The 22390-nt window shown below is 44.1% G+C and overlaps 1 protein-coding gene across 2 annotated transcripts in view; it reads left to right on the top strand.

Annotated features, from left to right (window-relative positions):
• The window catches only part of LOC138288322 (B-cell receptor-associated protein 29-like), a 306007-nt gene that overhangs the window by 69835 nt on the left and 213782 nt on the right, over positions 1-22390 (top strand). For both annotated transcript variants that reach the window (XM_069229838.1, XM_069229839.1), the window contains exon 3: positions 2921-3021. In XM_069229838.1, coding sequence (XP_069085939.1) covers positions 2921-3021 — 101 coding nt within the window. The remainder of the gene's footprint in view (positions 1-2920; positions 3022-22390) is intronic.

The following is a 22390-nucleotide window of genomic DNA, read 5'->3' as shown; positions in this document are numbered from 1 at the left end:
TACCCAACCCTCTCACCTTCCCTCTTCGCTCACAGAGAGGGCGGCAGATGGCCCTGGCCCTTAATGCTGCGCTGCAGGCGATTCTAGCTCTCTGGGGCTCGGACAGGCTACCCAGTTATACCTCCTGGCTACATAAGCTTTGGTTCATCCTGGCAATGGAGAAATTAACACTGGCGTCCAGGCAGCGGGCGGGAGACACCTGTACTCTATGGAAACCGTTCATTCAGATTTTGTCCACGGAATTTAACTAACTGACTTGCCTGGCATATTTAAAGGTTCCGGGGTTATTACGAGATACTTGATGATGGGAGGTTGGTCGGTGAAGACAGAAGGGGGCCGGGGGCGAATGTCTTTACTGAGAGGGCCGGGACGGGAGGTAGGGGGGAAAGGGGGTGGTACTGCGGTGGGTGGCGTGGGGAAGCATTTTGTATTCCTGTTTGTTTTTTGTTCTCCAGCTCTTCCTTGGACCGGACTGTCTTGTTATCTATGCCACGGCTATAGGCACTTAGAGGAGGGTGGTTGGGTGGAGGAAGTATGGCTAGCTATTTCAACCAATATTCACTGATGGGCCGTCCACTTACATGTGTGGCAAGGGATACTGTTAAATCTTGACAGCCGACCGATTTGAATTTAGGTACAGAGCTTGTATTTGGTTTATGTATGTTAAATACCAATAAACAGATTTGATCCATAAAAACACTTCCTAGTCCCATTACATGTTAAGAGGGAGATTCCAGCCAGGGAACCAGAACTGTATGCTGAATGCTTTGCTGCAAATGCTAATGCAGACTACAGGCCTTTGCTCAGGTATGAGGGTTGATGTCCTCCCGGGGGAACCTGAAAGGCAGGATTAGAGCTTAACATGCCGTGCTCAAATTATGATTCAGATAGAAAATAGTCCATCGACTTTAGTGGCAATATGATAGCATTATTCTTATGCTTCACTCTCATCGTCACCATTTCAGTATTATGTTGTCTCGTTCTGGTTATTGCAGCTCTTGTTTTGCCATCTAAAATGCAGTCGTTTTATTAAACCAGTCTTTAAAACTTATACTGCTTTCATTGTCATTTATATATGAGACCGAATTGTGAATAAGAGAACCAGATGCGACCTGAGTGACCACGACTTCCCTGAGAAGTATAATATGTCATGCGCTCGGCTGCTCAATCATCTCTACCTTTCGGGAGAGATGAGGCACTGCTAGTTAGCCGTAGCAAAACCCAGATTTGGAGCGAAAGGTGACAGCCACTGTGGGTCAGACTCAGTCTCTCACACTGTGGACGATCTTGCTGCTCAAAATCCAGTAGTCTCATTAGAATAATGAGAGCCTACGCAACAGTACTTTTCCTTTTTGGCAGTTATCAGATTTGAGCGTGCCTTCCCAGCAGCACAGTTGCATAGTCCCCACTCAGGCCCTTGGGTTGTCCAGGAGATTTTGTTAATTTGAGACAGTTATTTGCCTCTGATGTGTGTCCAAATAGACAGTGCTGATGCTGTGTACAGAGGCACATACTTCTCCCTGATAAGCACTCCATTGATGGGCAGGTGGGAACTGAGCTCAGGCTTCGCTTCTGTGTCACACCGATCTCCTTCTCAAAGTCCCAGTGTCTCCGGGTGAGGTTCAGAGAGAGCAGCGGTGTGACTGGTTAGCTACCCCATTGCAGGCACAGATCTCAGCCACTCTGCCGGCAGGTGTCAGCGCCAAATTGCTTCATGTTCACTCCATTGGTCACTGCATCATGGTCAGGTTGTGGTCACATCATGCTTTCCCTCAAGTGATCATTGTCAAATCTAATTTTGCATTTCTCATGAGGGCGTAAGTGGTAATAATTTGTGCCCTAATTAGTTCGTTCATGGGTATCATGAAGCTTATGCCTATAAGTATCACATCAGGTTTCTTCAAGCACCAGGAGACCTTCAGAAGCAGCATATGCTACAAAATCAATAAATCAGTTAAGCCGAATCAGGTTGGGTTCAGCAAGGTGAAGTACAAAATATATTTTGAATCCTAAATAGGCCAAGGACGTGTTTCATGGTGAGTGAGTTGGTTCCTAAGCCTGAGCTTAGAAAATGGGCATACTTTAGATTCCAAATTCACAGCAGTTACCAAAGAAATTAGGATGGCAAGGTGCCAAATGTCAGAATATGGAACGTTTGTGTGCTTTAAGAGGATAATGTCAGATATACAAAGGCAGGAGTGTTTGCTTTTAAGTGGGCATGATGTGCCATTGATTAATATGTACAACAGTTGCTGATCATCTTTGGACTATGTTATGGATACATGTGTGGGTACGTAACTGCTTACACATTTAATCTTGAATCCTTAGTGTAATGGAAGTTAACATACATCAATATAGATAAAGGACAAAGAAACATTGGCCAATTGTTTACCTGAGAAGACTGCACTGGCAGACAGCTCCATTTGTCCTTTATTCATAACAATAAAGACAGCTCTGCCCCCATACACTTTTTGTGCAGGTAATTTGACCCGGGTAAACTTGAAGTGTAATTCAAAATGTATCATTCTTTTCTGATTGACTAAAAAGTAATGATTTTACCCTCTAATTCCAAACATATTTAGCGTTCTGGTTTCTTCTATGAAGGTGAACATTTAAATTTCTTAATAAACTAGGAAAATACTTTTTTCCTTTTCAGACTGTAGCAAAATATTAGAAAAAGCTTAGGTGGCTGTGTTTTCTGTTCATATCATTAATTTCAAAAATCTGAATTATGATCATTACAAAGGTATGCTTATGTAGCAGTGAAGAGATTATTTTGAAACTACATTTGAAAGTGTAGTATCAAGAGAATTCTTTGAACGAACATAGCTCTGCTTTTGAGCCATTGGCTTTGAATCAATCTAATATTTTGTCAACTAATCTATTTTGATTGATAGACTTGTCCTGTGTTCTTTTTCAGATGGCATAAGATTTTTAAATTCAACTTGTGGAACAGAATTGCAGCTTACTGGAACAAGGCATTCCTTGCCATCATAATAATTCTGATTGTTCTGTTTCTTGGTAAGTAATTGTCTGCATTGATTAAAAAAAAAAGTGTGTCTTAAAATAATAGCCAGGATGGACGGTAAGTGATGCAAAAGATAAGGTAGTCCTTCTGCATGCAGTAGAAGAAACTGGAGATGATCCTGGCTAATGCTTACAAGCCAAGCATTTATATTGTTCCTTTCCATAAATCCCTATCACAATTACAACAGTAATTAAAGAGACGAATATGACAATGGGATGGTTTTAATATTGTCTTAGATGTCTGCTGGATCACTGTGCCAGCAGCATGACACTGGTGAATAATTGGCAATATAAACATATTTCTAAATAAATGTGACTATAGTCTTTTCCGATTGGAGATAAGCCACACTTAATGATTGCCTTTTCTATTTTAATATTCAATCAGTTCTTAGGCTGAGTGCTAGAAACAAGAATTGAGAAAACAGTGGCTCGGACCGTGCAAGGGTTTATCTTACACTTACGTTCTCAGAACTAATACTGCCTAGAAATAATGGTGCCTGAAATCATCCCTCGTTTTTGATGGTGTTTTTTTTTTGGGTGAGAAAGAAGAGTTCTAATTTTTCATGGAAGTGAATGAAGGATCATTAAACAATATGTTTGCTTTGTGGCATTCTTTGAAGGCAATATTCAGTGTTTTTCTAATTAACTACTCAGTAAAACGAACTGAACACTTTGAAGTTTTTTAAGGAAGATCCTTCAAAATGTTGTAATTCTAACATGTCTCCTTAAGATATTCATAGTCTGACCATCAGTAGAATAATAGCAGAACTAAACCATCCACTACATTTTAAAATGCTCAAAGAAGTCTTCTTTCCTTGACCTGTATTTTTGGAACTAGACAATCAAAGCAGAAACCTTCACAGTAACAGACTTAGAAATAAGACACTTTGGAAAGACACACTCTATTTAAAAAAGATAGTTCGGTCTCTCTAAATTGAGCACATATAATTAATTTTCCGTTCTATGGAAATTTGAATATAATGGAAAAAGTGGTTTCAAATAGATAAGTAAATGATTTGTTTAAGAATATTGTTAACTATAAGACGAATGGGTCCCTAATGTTTGGTGCTTGGATCATTTTTCAGGAAACACAAAATCCAATTCTTAGTCTACAAATAAAGAAAACATATGGCAGATTGGCTTTTCGGGAGAATGGTACCATTTGTTTTTATTGATGCAGTTGCACTCTTTTTATTAAAACTATTTGATATTTTGAAATGAGATGTCCTACCTATCAGTGTAAATGTTGCCTTGTTGATCTTGTTCCAGTGCCAGGAATGCGCACAACTGTCTTTTCCAATTGGAGATCATTTTTTAATGTCATCGTAGGAGTGTTTGTCTCTTTGCAAGTAGAGATAATGCTGAAAATCATTTCAGTCAGAAGTGAGTTTTTAGAAGGATCACTGTGTTGCTGCCAGTACTAATAAGAGATTGACCTGGTTGACTTAAATAGGAACAAAGTACAGATGGCCTTTCCCAGAGTTGTGGAAATGGATTTACATCAAGTAGATTAGTTGTATTTGGAACTAATTTAGCAGAAATTAGATTTTCTAAAAGGTTTTGACAATAATATCCTATGCTAATGATCCACTGTATTTCCAAACCTGTACTATCTTGTTACCCCTATCTAATCTGTTGAGTAACTGCAGTATCTTGTCAGGTAAACAGAATAATTAGAAGAAAATGTGAGCTCTGCCTATTAAAACAAGTTGCATTTAAAAGTGAATTGCAAACCATGGTTTTAAGCATTTAGGAGTTACATTTTTTTAGAGGTTGTTCACTGTTAATGTATTATAATATTATACCAATACTGAATTAAATTGAGAGATATCTCGAGAGGTAGAATTTATTAATACTGGTAAACCAAGATTGTAATATTTATGTCATGCCTTCTTGCTTCCATTGTAGATTAAATATATTAAAGTGTGAAGTATTTAAGAACTTCTTATGATGTTGGGCAAAAAATAAAGCAAATGTATACTATCTTAAATTCTATTTAACAAAATCTAAGAAGAAATTCCTAAACCTATGCACTAACAAGCTGCCTCCTTTTGTTGGGAAAACTCACTTATGTCTGAAAGCCAAATTATATTCTAGTACAATTAGAAAAAAACTATCTTGGAAACGTTGGATAAAGTAGTGGAGTTCTGTTGGTAAGGGAATGTCCCTGTATGATGTACAGTAGTGTTCCTACATTAATCTTGTATGTACACAGTGGCCTAGGGCTGTCCCTTAACTTCGGTGAGGTCCTGGACTTGTCATTTGACCTTAAGAGGTGCGCCAAGCCTGCCATCATTGCACTGACAGTGGCCTACTGTCCTTTTTCTGGGTTAAGTACTTAGAAAGGTTGTGGCAGTGTACAATGTTTTGTGAATCCATAGTAACCAGACTTTAAGTCTGTGTTGCTGGAGTGGTGGCTCACTATCTAAAGCTACACTAGTAGGCCCTAATGTAGATCATAGTGTTAATATCCCAAAAGCATGATGTGTATATGTATGTGGCCTGGCCTGCATGGTTCATGCATGCATTATTTGTATGGAGGACCCAGAGTAATTGAGACCTAGGGAATCCATTTTGCATTCCCTGCCCTTGTGCACAAAACGCAAGTAATGTTATCTCAGATAGTGGAAGTCTGTTTGCTGGCATTCCTGTAGCTGGAAGGAGGAGACCTAAACACTGAAGTGGAGATGAAGGAGACAAGACTCCATTATAAGTTCTGCTAGGCCTTTTACTGAGGGGAGTGCTTGTTAGTCTTTCTGTAGCACTGCCACTTGGTAGATGGTGAGGATGAAGGGTGGAATTACAATCTTTGTTCAATGTGAAAGGGACCCCTTAGAGGAGGCCAGACCTTTTTCATTCACCTAATCACTCTTCTGTGTAACTGTTGACAGCCAGATGCAGAAAGGTAAGACCGCTTTGTGACTCTGTTTTGGGTACTCTTGGACGGAGACTACCCTTTTTTAGGAGTGCCACTCTATACAAAGGCTGTGCTTAGAGAGCAGCAGGAAAGGGCATTTGAAAGGAGAATCACCTCAAACTGCTTCTGAAAGTTTATCATAGTAGTTAAACATATTTTGTCTACTTTTACTTTGTAAAAGTGGGAGCCACACACCCACTTGTTGCTCCAGTTCCAAGCTCTCTTTGACTAAAAAAGGGAGCGCTTTACAGAGTACTCGGAGGTCTGGTGTGCAGACAGAGCAGGTGTCTGCCTACAGTCAGATTCTCAGAGGTGAGGGTGCATTACCAGAGTCTGTACTTTGCTGGTAGAAGCTGTTCATCTGACCTGAGCTGGTGGGATCCAGAGGAAAGTGGTGGAGAGCATTCTGTGTGCCCCAGGTGTCAATAGATAGCTGCCTCTCAGATTAATGATTTCAGGCGAGAACATTGGGAAATGCAGCTTGGTGTGCGTTGCTGTTACCAGAGCATAGTTGCAGGTTGACCTGTGCTGCTGTGACCCAAAATAAAGGTTTGGCTTGTTATAGGTCTGCCATGCCCAATAAAGTATGTGTCCCGGCTCAAGCTGCCTTGCCAAGAGGAGTGGCACCTGTGAGAAGTCTTGTTGCCTCTGACTTTGGGCAGTGTGTGACTACAACAAGATGGTCCCATGTGAGGCCACAGTGAGCACAGGACACCTTCCCACCTGCTCCTGGATTGTCTAGCCCGACCTGGAGAAGTGTTTTGCGAGCCCTCTCATTAGCAGGAGATGGACTGCGAGCTGATGAAGTTGGGCAGTGTCTAACTGCCTGAAGCACTCTGGACCACCCTGAGTGCATGGCAAACGCTTTTTAGAACAGTCAGAGGCTCTGTGCACTGTCATATGAGAAGGGAGTCAGCTGCACTTGAGCCTAAATCCCGCTGTCATGTTTATTCCTGAGGGTGAATTGCCTGACCAGAAGGGGACACAGGAGAGGAGTTAGCAGATAGAGGTGCAACCAACCCTGCACCCAGGACACTAAATTGCATTTGGCCTAGGACATTAAGTTGGATCCTGTGTGTACAGTTTGTAGTATTTATTTCCAGTGTGTAATAATGTACTTTTCTTAAAAATAAAGCACTGGGTTGAATGGTTTGCCACTCAGTTATTGAACTGCTGTGTGATTGTTGAGTCCTGAACTAGAGCACCACTGTACTTGCTCCCTGAGAAGTCTGTTGTTGCTTGCCATCAACTGTTGCTGACAGTGAAGTGCTGAACGGGTTGTTCTTGACAAAGTTTGCTAATCCATGATAGGAGGACTCCAGAGACATCAGAGGCACATGACCTCAACCCCAGTGGGTGAGGCCTAGTAACCCCTCCTTCTGCCCCTCAAACTGTGACTAACAAGTCAACATTTAAGACAAATTGCACAAGGGACAAATGTGTAGAGTTTGAATTTCGAAAATCTAAATATGAGTTTACTCCTAGAGAGTTAGCAAGGTTTAAACAGCTATCCCTACTATTTAGTCTTTTTAGGTCGAGTACGCAAGCGATTTGACCTGTTGTAAGTATTATGGGCTTTTAACCACGCCCATCACTTTCACTTGTTCGTGGGCTTGCCTTTCAAAAATCACTTGATGCCATTGGTAAATGCTTTATGTTTGTCCTGCCTTGAAGCTATTTCTGTCACGCCTTGCAGACTGTCCCTGTTAGGTGGATTATTGCACAGTTGCTGATATACGTCAACTTGGGCAAACTATTTTCTTTTCCTCTCGTCTTCGTGCTGCATGGCAGCCATGACACTCACAGCGCGAACAGCCACAACAGCGTGAACTCGATTGGCGGTATTGGAGCGCTGGTCACATTGTTCACAGTTACCTAATCAGAGTCATTTCTTGTGGCTCTCCCCTTAAAACGCTTGAAATTGGTGAGTGCTTTACATAAAACGTAAATCTCCAAAGCGAAAGTGGCTCTCCCAGGCACAGCAGGCGATCCAATACTACAATATTCACTGCACTCAGGGAACTCGCCCCATAATGCTTTTCAGGGCATTACTTTTACAAAACATTTTTGCCCATACCTCATCATGTGGTGGTCCTAGGACAATGGGACCCACCACCAAAACGTTCAGCACAACACGCTCTTTCTGTCTAGGTCATCTCTGGGTCCTAACACTAGGTTAGTGGGGACCCCAAAATAATAACCCCTCCCACCATTCAGTGTCTTTTTAAGCGCTCTCATGGCTGAAGAGCTGTGATTGTAATATCATTGCTATAGGCCTGCTACACCTGATAATGTGTAATGATGTATGCCCTATAGGGGCTAAATATATGGTTACACTGAATTATTTATTGCCATTTTTCTTTCTGTGTGTTTATGCCCTCTAGGGGCTAACTATATAGCTACATGACCATATTTCTTACAAATGCTATTTTCATTGTGGTGTCCTCTAGTGGGCTGTTCTAAACATTACATTCATATCAACATATTAATATATTCATGGCACGAAAACTTGCTGCATAATGCTTTGCAGGGCATTACTTTTACAAAATATTGTTGCTCATGACTCAGCCTGTGGTGGTCCTAGGACAATGAGACCACCTTCAAAACATTGTCCACAATGTGTCCTTTTGTTTCTACATCATCTCTGGGTCCCCACATTATGTTAGTGGGGACTCCAAAATAATAACCCCTTCCACCATTATCTTTTTAAGCTGTCACATGGCTGGAACTTTTGTTTTACAGCTGGGACAAGTTAGTTTTATAGGCCTTGTTTGTAATATCTTTGCAGTAGGCCTGCTAGCCTTGAAAATGTGTAATGCACTGCACCCTCTACGGGCTAAATATATGGTTACACTGCATTACTTTCTTTCATTTTTTTCATGTAGTTATGTTCTCTAAGAGCTGACTGTATCATTACATGACCATGTTTCTTCCAAATGCTATTTTTATTGTGGTTTCCTCTAGGGGCTGTTCTGGGCATTGCAGTCAACATACTATAATATTTACGTCACAAAAACTTGCCCCATAATGCTTTGCAGAGCATTACTTTTACAAAACATTTTTGCTCATACCTCAGCCTGTGGTGGCCCTAGAACAATGGGACCTCCTTCAAAACACTCAGTCTACATCATCTCTGAATTATCCCTCCCACCATTCAGTGTCTTCTAAACTTTATCATGGGTAGAAGTTTTGTTTTATAGCTTGGAGAAGTTTTGTTTTAAAGGCCTTGTTTGTAATATCATTGCAGTAGACCTGCTAGCCCTAAAAATGCCCTGTATGGGCTAAGTATATGGTTACACTGCATTACTTTCTCCTTTTGTTTCCTGGGGTTATGCCCTCTAGGGGCTAACAATATGGCTACATGACCATGTTTCTTACAAATTATATTTTTGTTAAGGTGCTCTCTATGGGCTGATTTGAGCATTACATTCTAATGCCAAACGTTTATTTCTGATCAAGGTTTATATGATAATTCTGCATGTTTTAATAATCTCTCCTTATTTCAATTATGACCATAATTCAGGCCAATTTAACATCCTCATTACACTGACTGTTTGAACACTCTTGATATGTTTGGGTGATCCTTCTAGTTTATTTCTCCGCTGTTTTGTGTCTTTTTTGGGGGAATTGTGACAGCCAGCCAGCAACTCTAATTTTGGGGTGGTGAAAGTGGTGTTCTATTGGAATTAGCATGCATATTTCAATTAGGATGCGAAATGGCATCATTTTACTTTTTTTGCTGCAGATAGAGGAAGAAGGTAAATGGAAGTGCTTTAGTTATATGCAGGACCACTGGAATTATATGGCAAGTAAAGACAAAATTATGAGGCAGGGTTGACTAATTTATGTGGCAAGAAAAGTCCAGTAATTAATTTACAATGCCAATAGCTGTAATGCAAATAAATGCGAGACCTATTGCATTGCAGATGCAGAATGCTGTCTATTTGGTTACGCTGTGTCCTGGGGTTAATACGATTATTTAAATCAACTTTTTACCAGGAGCAGTGATTTATAAATATTTGCAGAACAGCTACGAATGAGAATAGGAGTCTGATTATGAGTGCCTGTCCTTGCATTGGGCCAGAATTATAAGTGTTCAATGGTTATCACACCCAGTAACTTGAGTGCAATATAGTTGGAACCCTTTGGTAAATTTCTGCAGGTCAAACCAGTTGAAATTAAACATGAGGCGCAAAAACTGCTATTACCAGGTGCAGTACGCACCATCATCTGTATGTAAGTCCACAGAACGTCAGCCTAGGTGATATTTCCAAACACGTTGGTGTCAGATTTAATTGATTGCAATAAATATTGCATCCCACAAGGGCCACTTTTATTTACGCTCTAGGGATTCAGATTGATGTACATGGCATTGGGAACAATCTTATATGCGCAGGTTTAATGTAGCCCAGTGGGTGTAGCCTAGTGGAATACATTTTGTATTGGTTTTGTTTATGAAGGTTGAATTTTAGTAATGGACATCTGTCCTTCATAGTCCGTACAAAGCTTAAATCCTGAACGCTTTGAGGGAGACATCTTAGCTCTGCAATTAATTTTTGATTTGAAGTAATAGCAAGATGCGAAACAGAGTGAATGAGCTCATGATCCAGAGAGGACACCTTGACTGTGGAGAACACCAAATGTTGACACAGACCGAGCACTTACTACTGGCGTCAAAGGGCACTGAAGATTCCGGATCCAGGCTGATGCTTGGGATTTCTCAACACTAGAGGAATCTACAGGTAGAGGTATCCATCAGAACGTGTTTTATACACACCAGTGGGAACCTGTCCGAATGGCTGAGTTGTCACTGATTGATACTGATCTTTGGTGGGTTTGTCTCTCAACTCCTGGTACATTGTGTAATTTATTGTGCTATCCTTGGAGACTACTAAAGCTTTGTAGTGACGTTTTTCAACATTGGCAACTGGTACTCAGAACGAAGCTGAATAAATAGCAATCTTTAATACTGCTGCTTATTATTATGAAACACAATAATTACATTAATAATTGGAAAAATACAGTGCAATAGAATTAAAATCTAGAACAAAGTTTGTGTTGGAGAATCGTATTTTGAATTTTTTTGTGCAAGTTAAGTACGAGAAGGTTGTTTATTGGAAACTGAGAAAAATGAACAAACCTTTTATGTTGTTATGGTGGTTTTAAATTAGGTGTTTGACTTGTCTATATAATCAAGTTTTCTGATATCATTGCGCTATTTTACTGAACATGTAACACAAATACAAGAAACAACATTTATGCCCCATAGCACTATACTTCAAAAGCAAAGAAATCATAGATTTATATAAAACTATAGTTATAAGAGCTACTTTAAAGTATGAGAAATAAATACACTACATTAATGAACATGCACATCAGCATATGATTATACACAAACAGCCAAGCCAATCTGCACATGAAGAATCATAGATAAACACATGGTTACGATACGTAAACACCCTACACAAAATGCACATTTTGGTACTTAACCCCAACGTTTGTCGAGGACGAAGAAGTAGACCACATGAGGAAGGAGGAACACAGGAGACAAAGCAAAAGTGTCAGAGCTAGAAACAGAACAAGCATTTGTAATGCAACAGGTCTCACATTTGCTTTGAGTCAGAGCTATTGGTGTTGTAAATGCATAACTGGACTTTTCTTGCCACATAGATTGATTAGCCCTACTGCGTAATTTGGTCCTCTCTGCCACTTAATTCCAGTGGACCTGCAATAACTAAAGCACTTCAATTTAACTTCTTCCTCATCTGCAGCAAAAAAATTAAAATATTGCCATTATTTATTATATTTTTTATATTATTATTTTGATATCCCTTGTGAGTTATTGGAAAAATGTTTTGTAAAAGGAAACCCCCGCAAAGCATTATGGGGCGCGTTTCTGAATACAGCGAATATTGTAGTATCTTGACTGATATACTGAGAACAGACCCTAGAAGGCCACCACTATAAAAAATAACATTTGTAAGAAACATGGTTGTGTAACCATATAATCAGCCCCTAGAAAACATAACCGCATGAAAACAGAATGGCAGAACGTAATGCAGTGTAACCATATATTTAGCCCCTAGAGGTTGTAGTGCATTACACATTGTCAGGCCTAGTTGAATAATTTCTGATAGAGACTTCTAGCTGCAGATTCCTTATCTTAGATTTTCCTGGCGTCAGCTTGGAATCTAGAATTTTTGCTGAGCAGTACCCGTGCTGTTGGCATTGCTCTGATCCGCGTGCGTCGTTTGGATCCACGTGGCATTGTCAGCGTCGTTGGAGCCATCTGTGAGGTCATTGTCGCCTATAAAGGAACCACCCTGGCGCCCGTACGTCAGTTCTTTTCCTTCTGCACCAGTTAAGCGTAGGTCTGAATTAGAGCTACCTTCTGCCTTTTTGGCAGGCCTTTTTTTACTTTGTTGTCGTGTCTATTGAAGTCTTTGCAGGATAACGTCAAGGAAGACTGGGTTCAAGCCGGGTGGTGCCTGCCATCGTGCTATGTCCGTGACTAACCCCCATCAGGTATGTCTCTGGTATCTTAACATATACCATGACTCTAAGTTGTGTTCCGAAAGCTGGGCCATGCCCCTGAATGCTTTGAGAGAGCGGTCTCTGAAGCTCATAGCGGCCTGGCAGTCGACTTCGGTTCGTGCAACTTCTAGGAGGTCACGGTGCCGATCGAGGAGGAGGTCGTGGGACCGCTCCAGGAGCACTAAATCCTCTTATTCGCACTTGAGGTCCTCCGGGCACTCGGGGAAGAGTCACAAGAAGAAGAAGAAGTCCAAGTGGACTGCAGCTTTGCCTTGTCTGTTGGCCGATGAGGTGTCTCGGGACCTTCACCGTTGTAGGCACGGTTCAGCGGAACCAATGCCAGGGTTGACTTCGAGCGACCCCCACTCAGCTCAAAGAGTTTTACGACGGTATGTGCCTCATATTTGAGTGGGCTGTCCCCACTGGCATACCTTCGGGTCCTGCAGGGTTGGCAGGGGCCCCATCGGATTTGATGCCGGCGGCTTCGGCGCTGTTAAGGACTCCAGGATCTGATACTGAATCAGGGTCAATGCCGAGTACACACAGTCGGCCTCCTCCAGCGTTGCTCCCGACATCGACGCTCCCCACTTCGCCCACCAGTGGAGCGAAGCCCCATCCTTGTTCGAGATGAGCTGGAACAGTGTCGTACGATGCCAATTCCGACAGCGCCGACAGGGGCCAGATCAGTGCCTGAAGGTTATTTTGATCAGCCAGGTACAGAAGAGGAATCTGAGGGATCCTATGACCCTTTAGAGTATGGATTGGAGCATATGGACTGGTATGAGGAACTAGGGGAAGCCAGTGGACTGGATACTTCTCCAGATACTGGCATGCTCTCCCCTCCTACTGTGGCTACGGAGGAGGGAGCTTCATATGCTATGGTTCGTAGGGCAGCTGAGGTCTTGGACCTAGATTTGCTTATGGTGCCAGTCACGACTAACCTCCTGACTGAGGTGCTTCAGCCAGGGGTTTCCACATTGGAGCCGATGTTACCCTTTAATGAGGCCCTCACTGATGACCTGCTTGGGATGTTGTCCAAACCCAGCACAGGGGCTCCTGTTAATAGGACAATCGGCCGCCGCCATAGACCAACTCCAAATGATCCTACCCTGGAGAGCTTGGTGGTCCAGGCATCCACTTCCCATGGTGCCTTCCCTTCCGCTCCCCCAGATAGAGAATCCAAGAGGCTGGATCAGCTTGGAAAGAAAATGTAAACACCTCAAGCCTATTGGGCCGTTTTTCACATACTTTATGGGATATGGTGGCACAGGTGCTGCCCCAAGTCCCGAAGGGCGTGCAGGACACTCTCACACAAGGTGTAAAAGATGGGAGAGATGCAGCCAAGTTTATGATACGGTGTGGTTTGGACACAACTGATTTGCTGGGTAGGGCAATTTCAACACCACGCCTGGCTCCGTACGTCCGGCTTTTTGGGGGATGTCCAGGCAAACCTTATGGACATGCCCTTCTATGGCTTGTGCCTATTTGGAGAAAAGGCAGACACGGCGCATGAGCAGTTCAATGACTCTCGGACTACGGCCGGATCCTTAGGCCTCTTGGTGCCTGCTCGCCAGCAAGTCTGCCTTTCGCCCCTTTCGAGGCTTTGGAAGGGGTGTGGTACCATGCCACCCACAAGTCAGCCACCGTCCTCCGTCATCTCAGCATCCAGTGCGAGGACAAGGTTGTGGTACCTTCAGACCGAGAGGGTCTAGCCAGAGGTCGGCCACCACCCAGCCCCTGCTTCCAAAACTCCCAAGTCTTCCTAGTATGATTCTGCAAGGCCACATGCGTCCAGTTGGAGAAAGGATTCAATTTCATCTTCCTCACTGGCAGTCCATAACATCGGACAAATGGATCTTGCTGATCATACAGAAGGGCTATTCCATCCCCTTCCGGTATTTCCCTCCATCTGTGCCACCATTAAAAGAACAGCCGAAGGAGGATCACTTAATCTTGTTCTGCGAGGAAGTTACAGCTCTCTTGGCCAAGGGAGCCATAGAAAGGGTCCCGATGTCAGAAGTAGGCAGTGGTTGTTATTACCGTTACTTTCTGATTCCAAAAAAAAGAACAAGAGTCTTTGACCTATATTGGATTTAAAGGATGTCAATATCTTCCTCAAAAAGGAGAAATTCAAGATGCTCACTCTTGCTCATGTCTTGTCTGTCCAAGAACAAGTAGACTGAATGGTAGCATTGGACTTGCAGGATGCGTATTTTCACATCCCCATTCTCCCTGCCCACAGGTGCTACTTGCGGTTCAAGGTGGGCCATGGCAGTTTCAGGTTACCGTGCTCCATTTTGGTCTCCCCAGTGCCCCTCGGGTGTTCACCAAAGTGATGGCGGTGGTAGCAGAAAATCTGCTCAGGGTAGGGATCCCATACCTCAACGACTGGCTGAGAAGGCTCTTACGCCCCAGGCTCTCGTCAGCCACCTTCAGACGTCTGTGAACCTCCTGCATTCGCTGGGGTTCACTATAAACATGCCAAAGTCACACCTGACTCCCTCTCAGAAGCATCCTTTTATCAGAGCCGTTCTGGACACAGTGCAATTTAGGGCTTATCCTCCTGAGCAGTGAGTCCAGAATATTCAGGTTATGATACCGATGTTTCGGCCTCTATCTTGGATTTTGGTGAGACAAACTCTGAGGCTGTTGGGACTCATGGTCTCATGCATCCTGTTAGTCAAGCATGCCAGATGGTATATGAGGGCTCTGCAGTGGGATCTGAAGTTTGAGGTGGTGCAACATCAGGGGAATCTTACCGACACGGTTCAGATCTCGTAGAGAACTGCAAAAGACCTGCAATGATGGTTAGTGAACTGCAATCGAGTAAGAGGCAGAATGCTTTCCCTTCCCTAGCTAGATCTCACAGTAGTAACAGATGCGTGAGTTCTGGAATGGGGCGGCCATCTGGGAGAGGCGGAGATCAGAGGTCTTTAGTCTCAGGCGGAATCTGGACTCTATCAATTTACTGAAGCTCCGGGCAATCTGACTGGCATTGAAGGCATTTCTTCCTGTTGCAAAAGAGAAGATAGTGCAGGTGTTTACGGACAACACCACCGCCATGTGGTACTGCAACAAGCAGGGCGGTGTGGGGTTGTGGACCCTTTGTCAAGAGGCTCTGCGTCTCTGGACATAGCTGGAACAGCAGGGCTTAACCCTGGTGGTTCAACACCTGGCAGGTTCTCTGAACGCCAGGAAGGGCGAACTCAGCCGCCTGTGCCTAGCGGATCACAAATGGTACCTCCAGCTGGAGGTGGCGCAAGGACTCTTTCAGCAGTGGGGAGAGCCTTGGTTCGATCTGTCTGCCTCTGCAGAGAATGCGCAAAGTCAGCAGTATTGCACGTTGAAGTTTCCAAGACGGCAGTCGATCGGCGCTGCTTTTCGTCGCAAGGGGAAGTCAGGCCTCCCGTACGCTTTTTTGCCACTTCTGCCTAGAGTTCTGAAGAAGATCAAGAACGCCCGGGCCCAAGTAATCCTATTGGCTCTGGATTGAGCAAGGAGAGTTTGGTATCCAGAGCTTCTGGAATTGAGCATCAGTCCTCCAATCAGGTTGCCCCTTTGGGAGGATCTTCTATCGTAGCAGAAGGGGAAGGTTCTCCCCCCGAACCTGTAAACTCTGGGTCTACATGCGTGGAGATTGAGCGGCGACAGTTGATGGCTTTTGACCTTCCTCCTGAAGTCTGTAAAGTTATTTTGGCAGCCAGAGGCCCCTCCACTAAAGCGATATGGCTGTTACTGGAAACATTTTGTAAATTATTGTACAGAAAGGTCTATTGATCCTCTTTCTGCTTCTCTTTCTGATATGCTTCTCTTTATACTTTCCCTTGCCCAGCAAGGTTCTGCCTTGGGTATTCTCAAGGGCTATCTTTCTGCCTTTTCGGCATTTCTTCGGCTACCTGCTCAGCCGTCACTTTTCAAATCTCCCAATGTACATAGACTCCTCAAAGGGCTTGTACATATGTTTTCCCCATATGCCCTTTGTTATGTTCCAGTGGAACTTAAACCTGGTCCTCACGTTTCTTATGTGTGCTCCCTTTGAGCCCTTACACAACTGTACCCTCCGGCTGCTCAGCATCAAAACAGTCTTCTTAGTGGCAATAACGTCCTCCAGGAGGGTGAGTGAGATGCAGGCTCTTCCATTCAAGCCTTCATATCTCACTATGTTCCCAGACAAGGTGGTTCTCAGAAGTAAGTTGTGGCTCTTTCCTCCCTAAGGTGGTGACCCCATTCCATCTGGGTCAGAATATCACCCTGACCACCTTCTTTGCTCTACCGCATCCCTCTAAAGAGAGGAGTGACTCGACCAACTGGACCCAAAAAGAGCATAGTCGTTTTACCTAGACCACACAAAAGAGCCTTGGGTGGATGACCAACTCTTTGTGGGGTATGTGGGAGCAAAGAAGGGATGGGCAGTGCAGAAGCTAACCATTTCGCGCTGCGTCGTTCTCTGCATCAAGATGTGCTACACATTGGCCAGGAAGCAGCCTTCTGAGGGATTGAGGGCTCATTCTACCAGTGGCAAAGCTGCTACCACTGCGTTAGCTCGGGCGTTCCAGTCCTGGATATTGGTCAGGCAACAACGTTGGCATCCTTGCACACGTTTGCAAAACATTACTGCCTGGACAATCAGGTAGGGAGAGACGGACATTTTGCCCATTCGGTACTACAGATCTTTTTAGTGTAAGTAGAGGTATCCGCAGCCCACCGCCAGGAGCTTATGGGTTGGGTATCTTTTCTAAGGTAAGGAATCTGCAGCTAGAAGTTTCCATCAAATGAACAAGATACTTACCTTCGGTAACGCATTATCTGGTAAAGACACTATCTAGCTGCAGATTCCTTACATCGGCTCTGCTCTGCAGATATGTCTATTAGGGGCAGGGTTTATCCCTTTTTAGGGCCCTAGTTTTGCACAGACATTTTTGAATTTGCGTTGGTTCTATCGATGACTCTGCGCTTCTGATGTGGAAGTTCGTGGGTAAAAGAACTGACATGTGCATTGAAGTGATGCCTTTATAGGCGACTGTGACATCACAGACGGCTCCAACGATGCAGACGATGCCACGTGGATATGAACGATGCACGTGGATCCGAACGACGCCACCCGATGGCGCATGCAGGGTACACTCACCAAAAAATTCCAGATTCCAAGCTGACGCCAGAAAATTCTAAGGTAAGGAATCTGTAGCTAGATAGTCTCTACCAGTTAATGTGTAACCGAAGGTAAGTAACTTGTTCATTACAAACAAGGCCCTTAAAACACAACAAACTACTCCCAGCAGTAAAACAAACGTTCCAGCCATGAGAGAACTTAAAAAGACACTGACTGGTTGGAGGGGCTATTATTTTACGTTCCCCCTCCCAACCTAGTGTGGGGACTCAGCGTTGCCCTGGACTGAGTGTGTCGTGCTGAACATTTTGATGGTGGTCCCATTGTCCCAGGACTACCACACGGTGAGTTATAGGCAAAATTGTTTTGTGGGTGCAGCGAATATTGTAGTGTCTTGATTGTAATGCTTAGAACAGCCTTTAGAAGGCACCACAATAAAAATAGCATTTGTAAGAAACATGCTTATGTAACCATATAGACAGCCCCTAGAGGGCATAATGACATGAAAACAGAATGGCAGAAAGTAATGCAGTGTAACCATATATGTTTAAAAAGACACCGAATGGTAGATGATGTTACTATTTTGCCCCCCCCCCCCCACCAAGTGGGGATACCCAGAGATAACCTAGACAGAAATAATTCGTCATGCTGAATGGTTTGGTGGTGGTCCCATTGTCGTAGGACCACCACACGCTGAGTTATTGGCAAAAATGTTTTGAAAGAGTAATGTCCCTCAAAGCATTATGGGGTGTTTCCCGAGTACAATGAATATTGTAGTATTGGCTCTCCTGCTGTGTCAGGAGAGTCGCTTTGAGGATTGCTGTGTTTTTTTTGGTGTTAAATGCTCCACTTTGTATATTTTTCAACTGCTAAACTTGTGAAGTGGTACTCATGTGAAACACCCCTCTGATTGAGTTTGCTCCATACGAACCGTTTAAAAAAAAATCTTAAATAAATAAAATAGAACCCCCCTCCTGCTTTCAGCCTTTGTGCACAAACACCACAAAGAAACAGCTGGATGCCCAAAACAAGGAAGAGGACAAAACAACATAAAGCCACACATCACAAAGCAGCGAGGCAAAAGACAAAAGTAGTGCACCCACGCTAAAGTATATGGTGGATTGTGCAATAATCCATATAACAGGGTCAGTCTCCAAGAAGGTAACAAAGCAGCCTCAAGGTGGGACAAACGTAAAGCATTTACCTACGAAATCAAGGGGATTTTGAAAGGCATGCCAAGGAACGAATGAAAGTGTTGGGCGTGTTTGTTGCGAACCCACAGATGTAGATTACAACATGTCGAGAGACAGCGCTTGCACGCTGTCTAGGCTCGACCTCAAAAGGGTGCATACATAAATTAATTTACTGATAAGTCATATAAAGCCAAGTACCTTCTACCGATTTTCGAAAAAGGAGGCTTCATAGTCATTAGTTTTATATTCCAACCTCTCCAGAGAAGCCTGGACTATCAAATATTACTCACCCAGGACTCCACACTGGCTATTCGGTTTTCAATGACGTGATATTCCTCTTAGTTTCGGAAATCCTTTCAACAGTCCACTCCACATTTTCAGACTTTTTATGTCATCCACAATGCCCATTCTCACAGTGAGTCTAATCAGGAGCCTAGTAACCAGATTGAATCTACATTTGATATCTTTCTACCATTCAGCAATAAGCAGGCAGGCTTAAAATAAACGCCTATATGTACCTTCTGGGCCCACATCTTCGACAGTCCTGTTTAAAATAAGCTTATGCATCCTTACGGTTTGAGTAGAAACCCAAAGGTGTGGAAAATCACTTGTTTTAGAAATCTAGCCATCATCTGCAGAAAGCGCCAGAGTGTGCAAAAAGCAACTCGCAAAACTGCATGTAGGTTCTGCAGATATCATGCCCATGCGCAGTCACTCCCCAGGATCAGGTGACTATGTATGTAGTTTAGATACCGCGCTGCTATTTAGAATCGCACCTTCCTCTGAGGAGTTTGTTTGCTGGGGATCTTCTCAAATTCTCGTCGGCCATATCCAACTTTATAATGGGCCCTTGTTCCTGTACAACAATGTCCATGTATTGATCTGAAGGCTTAATGCAATGAAAGGTGTCATACAGCTCTCCCAGGTACAGGAAACTAGACCCCAGGAGGACCTGTTCAATGCTAAGAGGCCCCTGTATCTGCTGCCATATGGTCACCAAGTAGGTTCCCCAGACGTTCAGAGGGTTGAAGTTTATAGTACCTGTAGGCAGTGGTTCCCCGATGCCTTTTTATTTTGTAAAAATCATTCCTAAAACAACCGTCCCTGAATGGTTAATCCTGCCCTGTAGCTTCCTGAGACTGAGGTGGAAGAAGACTTGTCTGTGAGCGATGGACAGCTACATAAGATTCATCACCTGCTGGCCAGGCTGCCTCCTTTCCGAAAGAAATGAGAACGTGCTAAATAGGATGATTAGTGCTGTGAAGCCTTCTGGTAAGTCACGGCTGCAGTTTATGCCGTCCGTGAGCCTTAGCGCCAGAACATTAGATTTACTGAGTGAAAATGGTGCTCTACATCCTCCAATAAACCTTACTGCCCTTTTGTTTTAAATGATTTTACCTAGACTCATGTGTAAATCAACTGTTACTTATTATTGTAAGTGAAAAATATGTGATTTATGATTGAGAAAAATGTTTTCATAATTTCCTGTCACTTTCCGAGCTCTGTTCATATCTAGTTTATTTGTTTTGTAGAGCACTCACGAAGTGGAGGGGGACTGCTTGTACATCACTTATTGAAACATAATGTAAAGCATACATCTGAGATTTCTACATTCTTAACCCGTAGCTCACTTTTTACAGCACTGATGAGTGCATTTGGCTTGCTGTGTCATCACTGACAATCAATCAATCAATCATAGGATTTATAAAGCGCACTACGTACCCAGGGTTTCAAGGGTTTCAAGGCGCTCGGGGGTTGGGAGGGGAGGGGAGCTGTTGTTATTGGTCGAAGAGCCAGGTCTTGAGGAGTCTTCTGAAGGTGAGTAGGTCTTGAGTCTGTCGCAGGGTGGTGGGGAGGGTGTTCCAGGTTTTGGCGGCGAGGTATGAGAAGGATCTGCCGCCGGAGGTCTTTCTTCGAATGCGGGGGACGACGGCGAGGGCAAGGTTAGTGGAGCGGAGCTGACGGGTGGGGGTGTAGAAGCTGAGTCTGTTGTTCAGGTAGTCTGGTCCGGTGTCGTGGAGTGCTTTGTTAGCGTGGGTAAGAAGCTTGAAAGTGATCCTTTTGTCCACGGGGAGCCAGTGAAGGCTTCTCAGGTGGTGGGAGATGTGGCTGTGGCGGGGTACGTTGAGGATCAGCCGGGCGGAGGCGTTTTGGATGCGTTGGAGGCGTAGTAGGTCTTTTGCTGGGATGCCTGTGTAGAGTGCGTTGCCGTAGTCAAGCCTGCTGCTGACGAGGGCCTGTGTCACTGTCCTTCTTGTTTCTGTTGGGATCCACTTGTAGATTCTGCGGAGCATGCGGAGTGTGTTGTAGCAGGAGGAGGAGACTGCGTTGACCTGTTTAGACAAGGTGAGGGAGGAGTTGAGGATGAAACCCAGGTTGCAAGCGTGGTCGGACGGTGTCGGTGGGGTTCCTAGTGCTGTGGGCCTCCAGGAGTCGTCCCAGGCGGAGCGGGTGGGTCCGAGGATGAGGACCTCTGTCTTGTCCGAGTTCAGTTTCAGACGGCTGTTTCTCATCCATTCGGCGATGGATTTCATTCCCTCGTGGAGGTTGGTTTTGGCGGTGCGTGGGTCTTTGGTGAGTGAGAGGATGAGCTGGGTGTCGTCGGCGTAGGTGAGAATGTTGAGGTTGTGTTGTCGGGCCACTTGTGCGAGGGGGGTCATGTGGATTTTGAACAGCGTCGGGCTGAGGGATGAGCCTTGGGGGACGCCGCAGATGATGTCGGTGGCTTCGGAGCGGAAGAGGGGGAGGCGGGACTCTCTGGGTCCTGCCGGAGAGGAATGAGACGATCCAGTCGAGGGCTTTTCCTTGAATTCCGGTTTCGTGGAGGCGTGATTTCAGGGTGCGGTGGCAGACTGTGTCGAAGGCGGCAGATAGGTCCAGGAGGATGAGGGCTGATGATTCGCCGTTGTCCATTTGGCATCTGATGTCGTCTGGTGGCGAGAAGGGCGGTTTCGGTGCTGTGGTTTTCGTCTGAAGCCGGACTGGGAGGGGTCTAGGATGCCGTTGTCTTCGAGGTGGCTGGTTAGTTGTGTGTTGACGATTTTTTCAATCACCTTTGCTGGGAAAGGGAGCAGGGAGATGGGTCGGAAGTTCTTGAGGTTGTTGGGGTCTGCTTTGGGCTTCTTGAGGAGGGTGCGGATTTCGGCGTGTTTCCATTTTTCAGGGAATGTCGCTGTTTCGAAGAAGATGTTGATGACCTTCCTTAGTTGGGGGGGCGATGGCGGAGTCAGCTTTATACGAAATGTTCTACAACTGTAGATGGTAGCATAAGCGTGCATAGCTACCCGAAGCAATGTTTGCATTCTTTAATGTTTGTTTTATTGCATGCCAGGCAATGTATATTTGTAAAGGCAAGTATTGTTTATTATTTTTTTAAGGAAAACTGGTGAAGCATTTCAATCACTCACTGTATTTCAGGAACAGACAAATACGTTGATCGACATAATGAACTGGTTTACATAAGAGAGTATGCACATTACTGTATATTTGTGTGACGTGCATATACTTACTACATCACTTTTTACTTGGAAAATATGCCCTTACCTATAGTGTAAAGACGGTATATGATTATGATATCATGCATTGTGAAGAAGTGACATAATTACACATGGT

Source organism: Pleurodeles waltl, chromosome 4_1 (genome assembly GCF_031143425.1).
Source record: "Pleurodeles waltl isolate 20211129_DDA chromosome 4_1, aPleWal1.hap1.20221129, whole genome shotgun sequence".
Classification (NCBI taxonomy): Eukaryota; Metazoa; Chordata; class Amphibia; order Caudata; family Salamandridae; genus Pleurodeles; species Pleurodeles waltl.
This window is presented reverse-complemented; position numbering and strand designations above follow the sequence as displayed.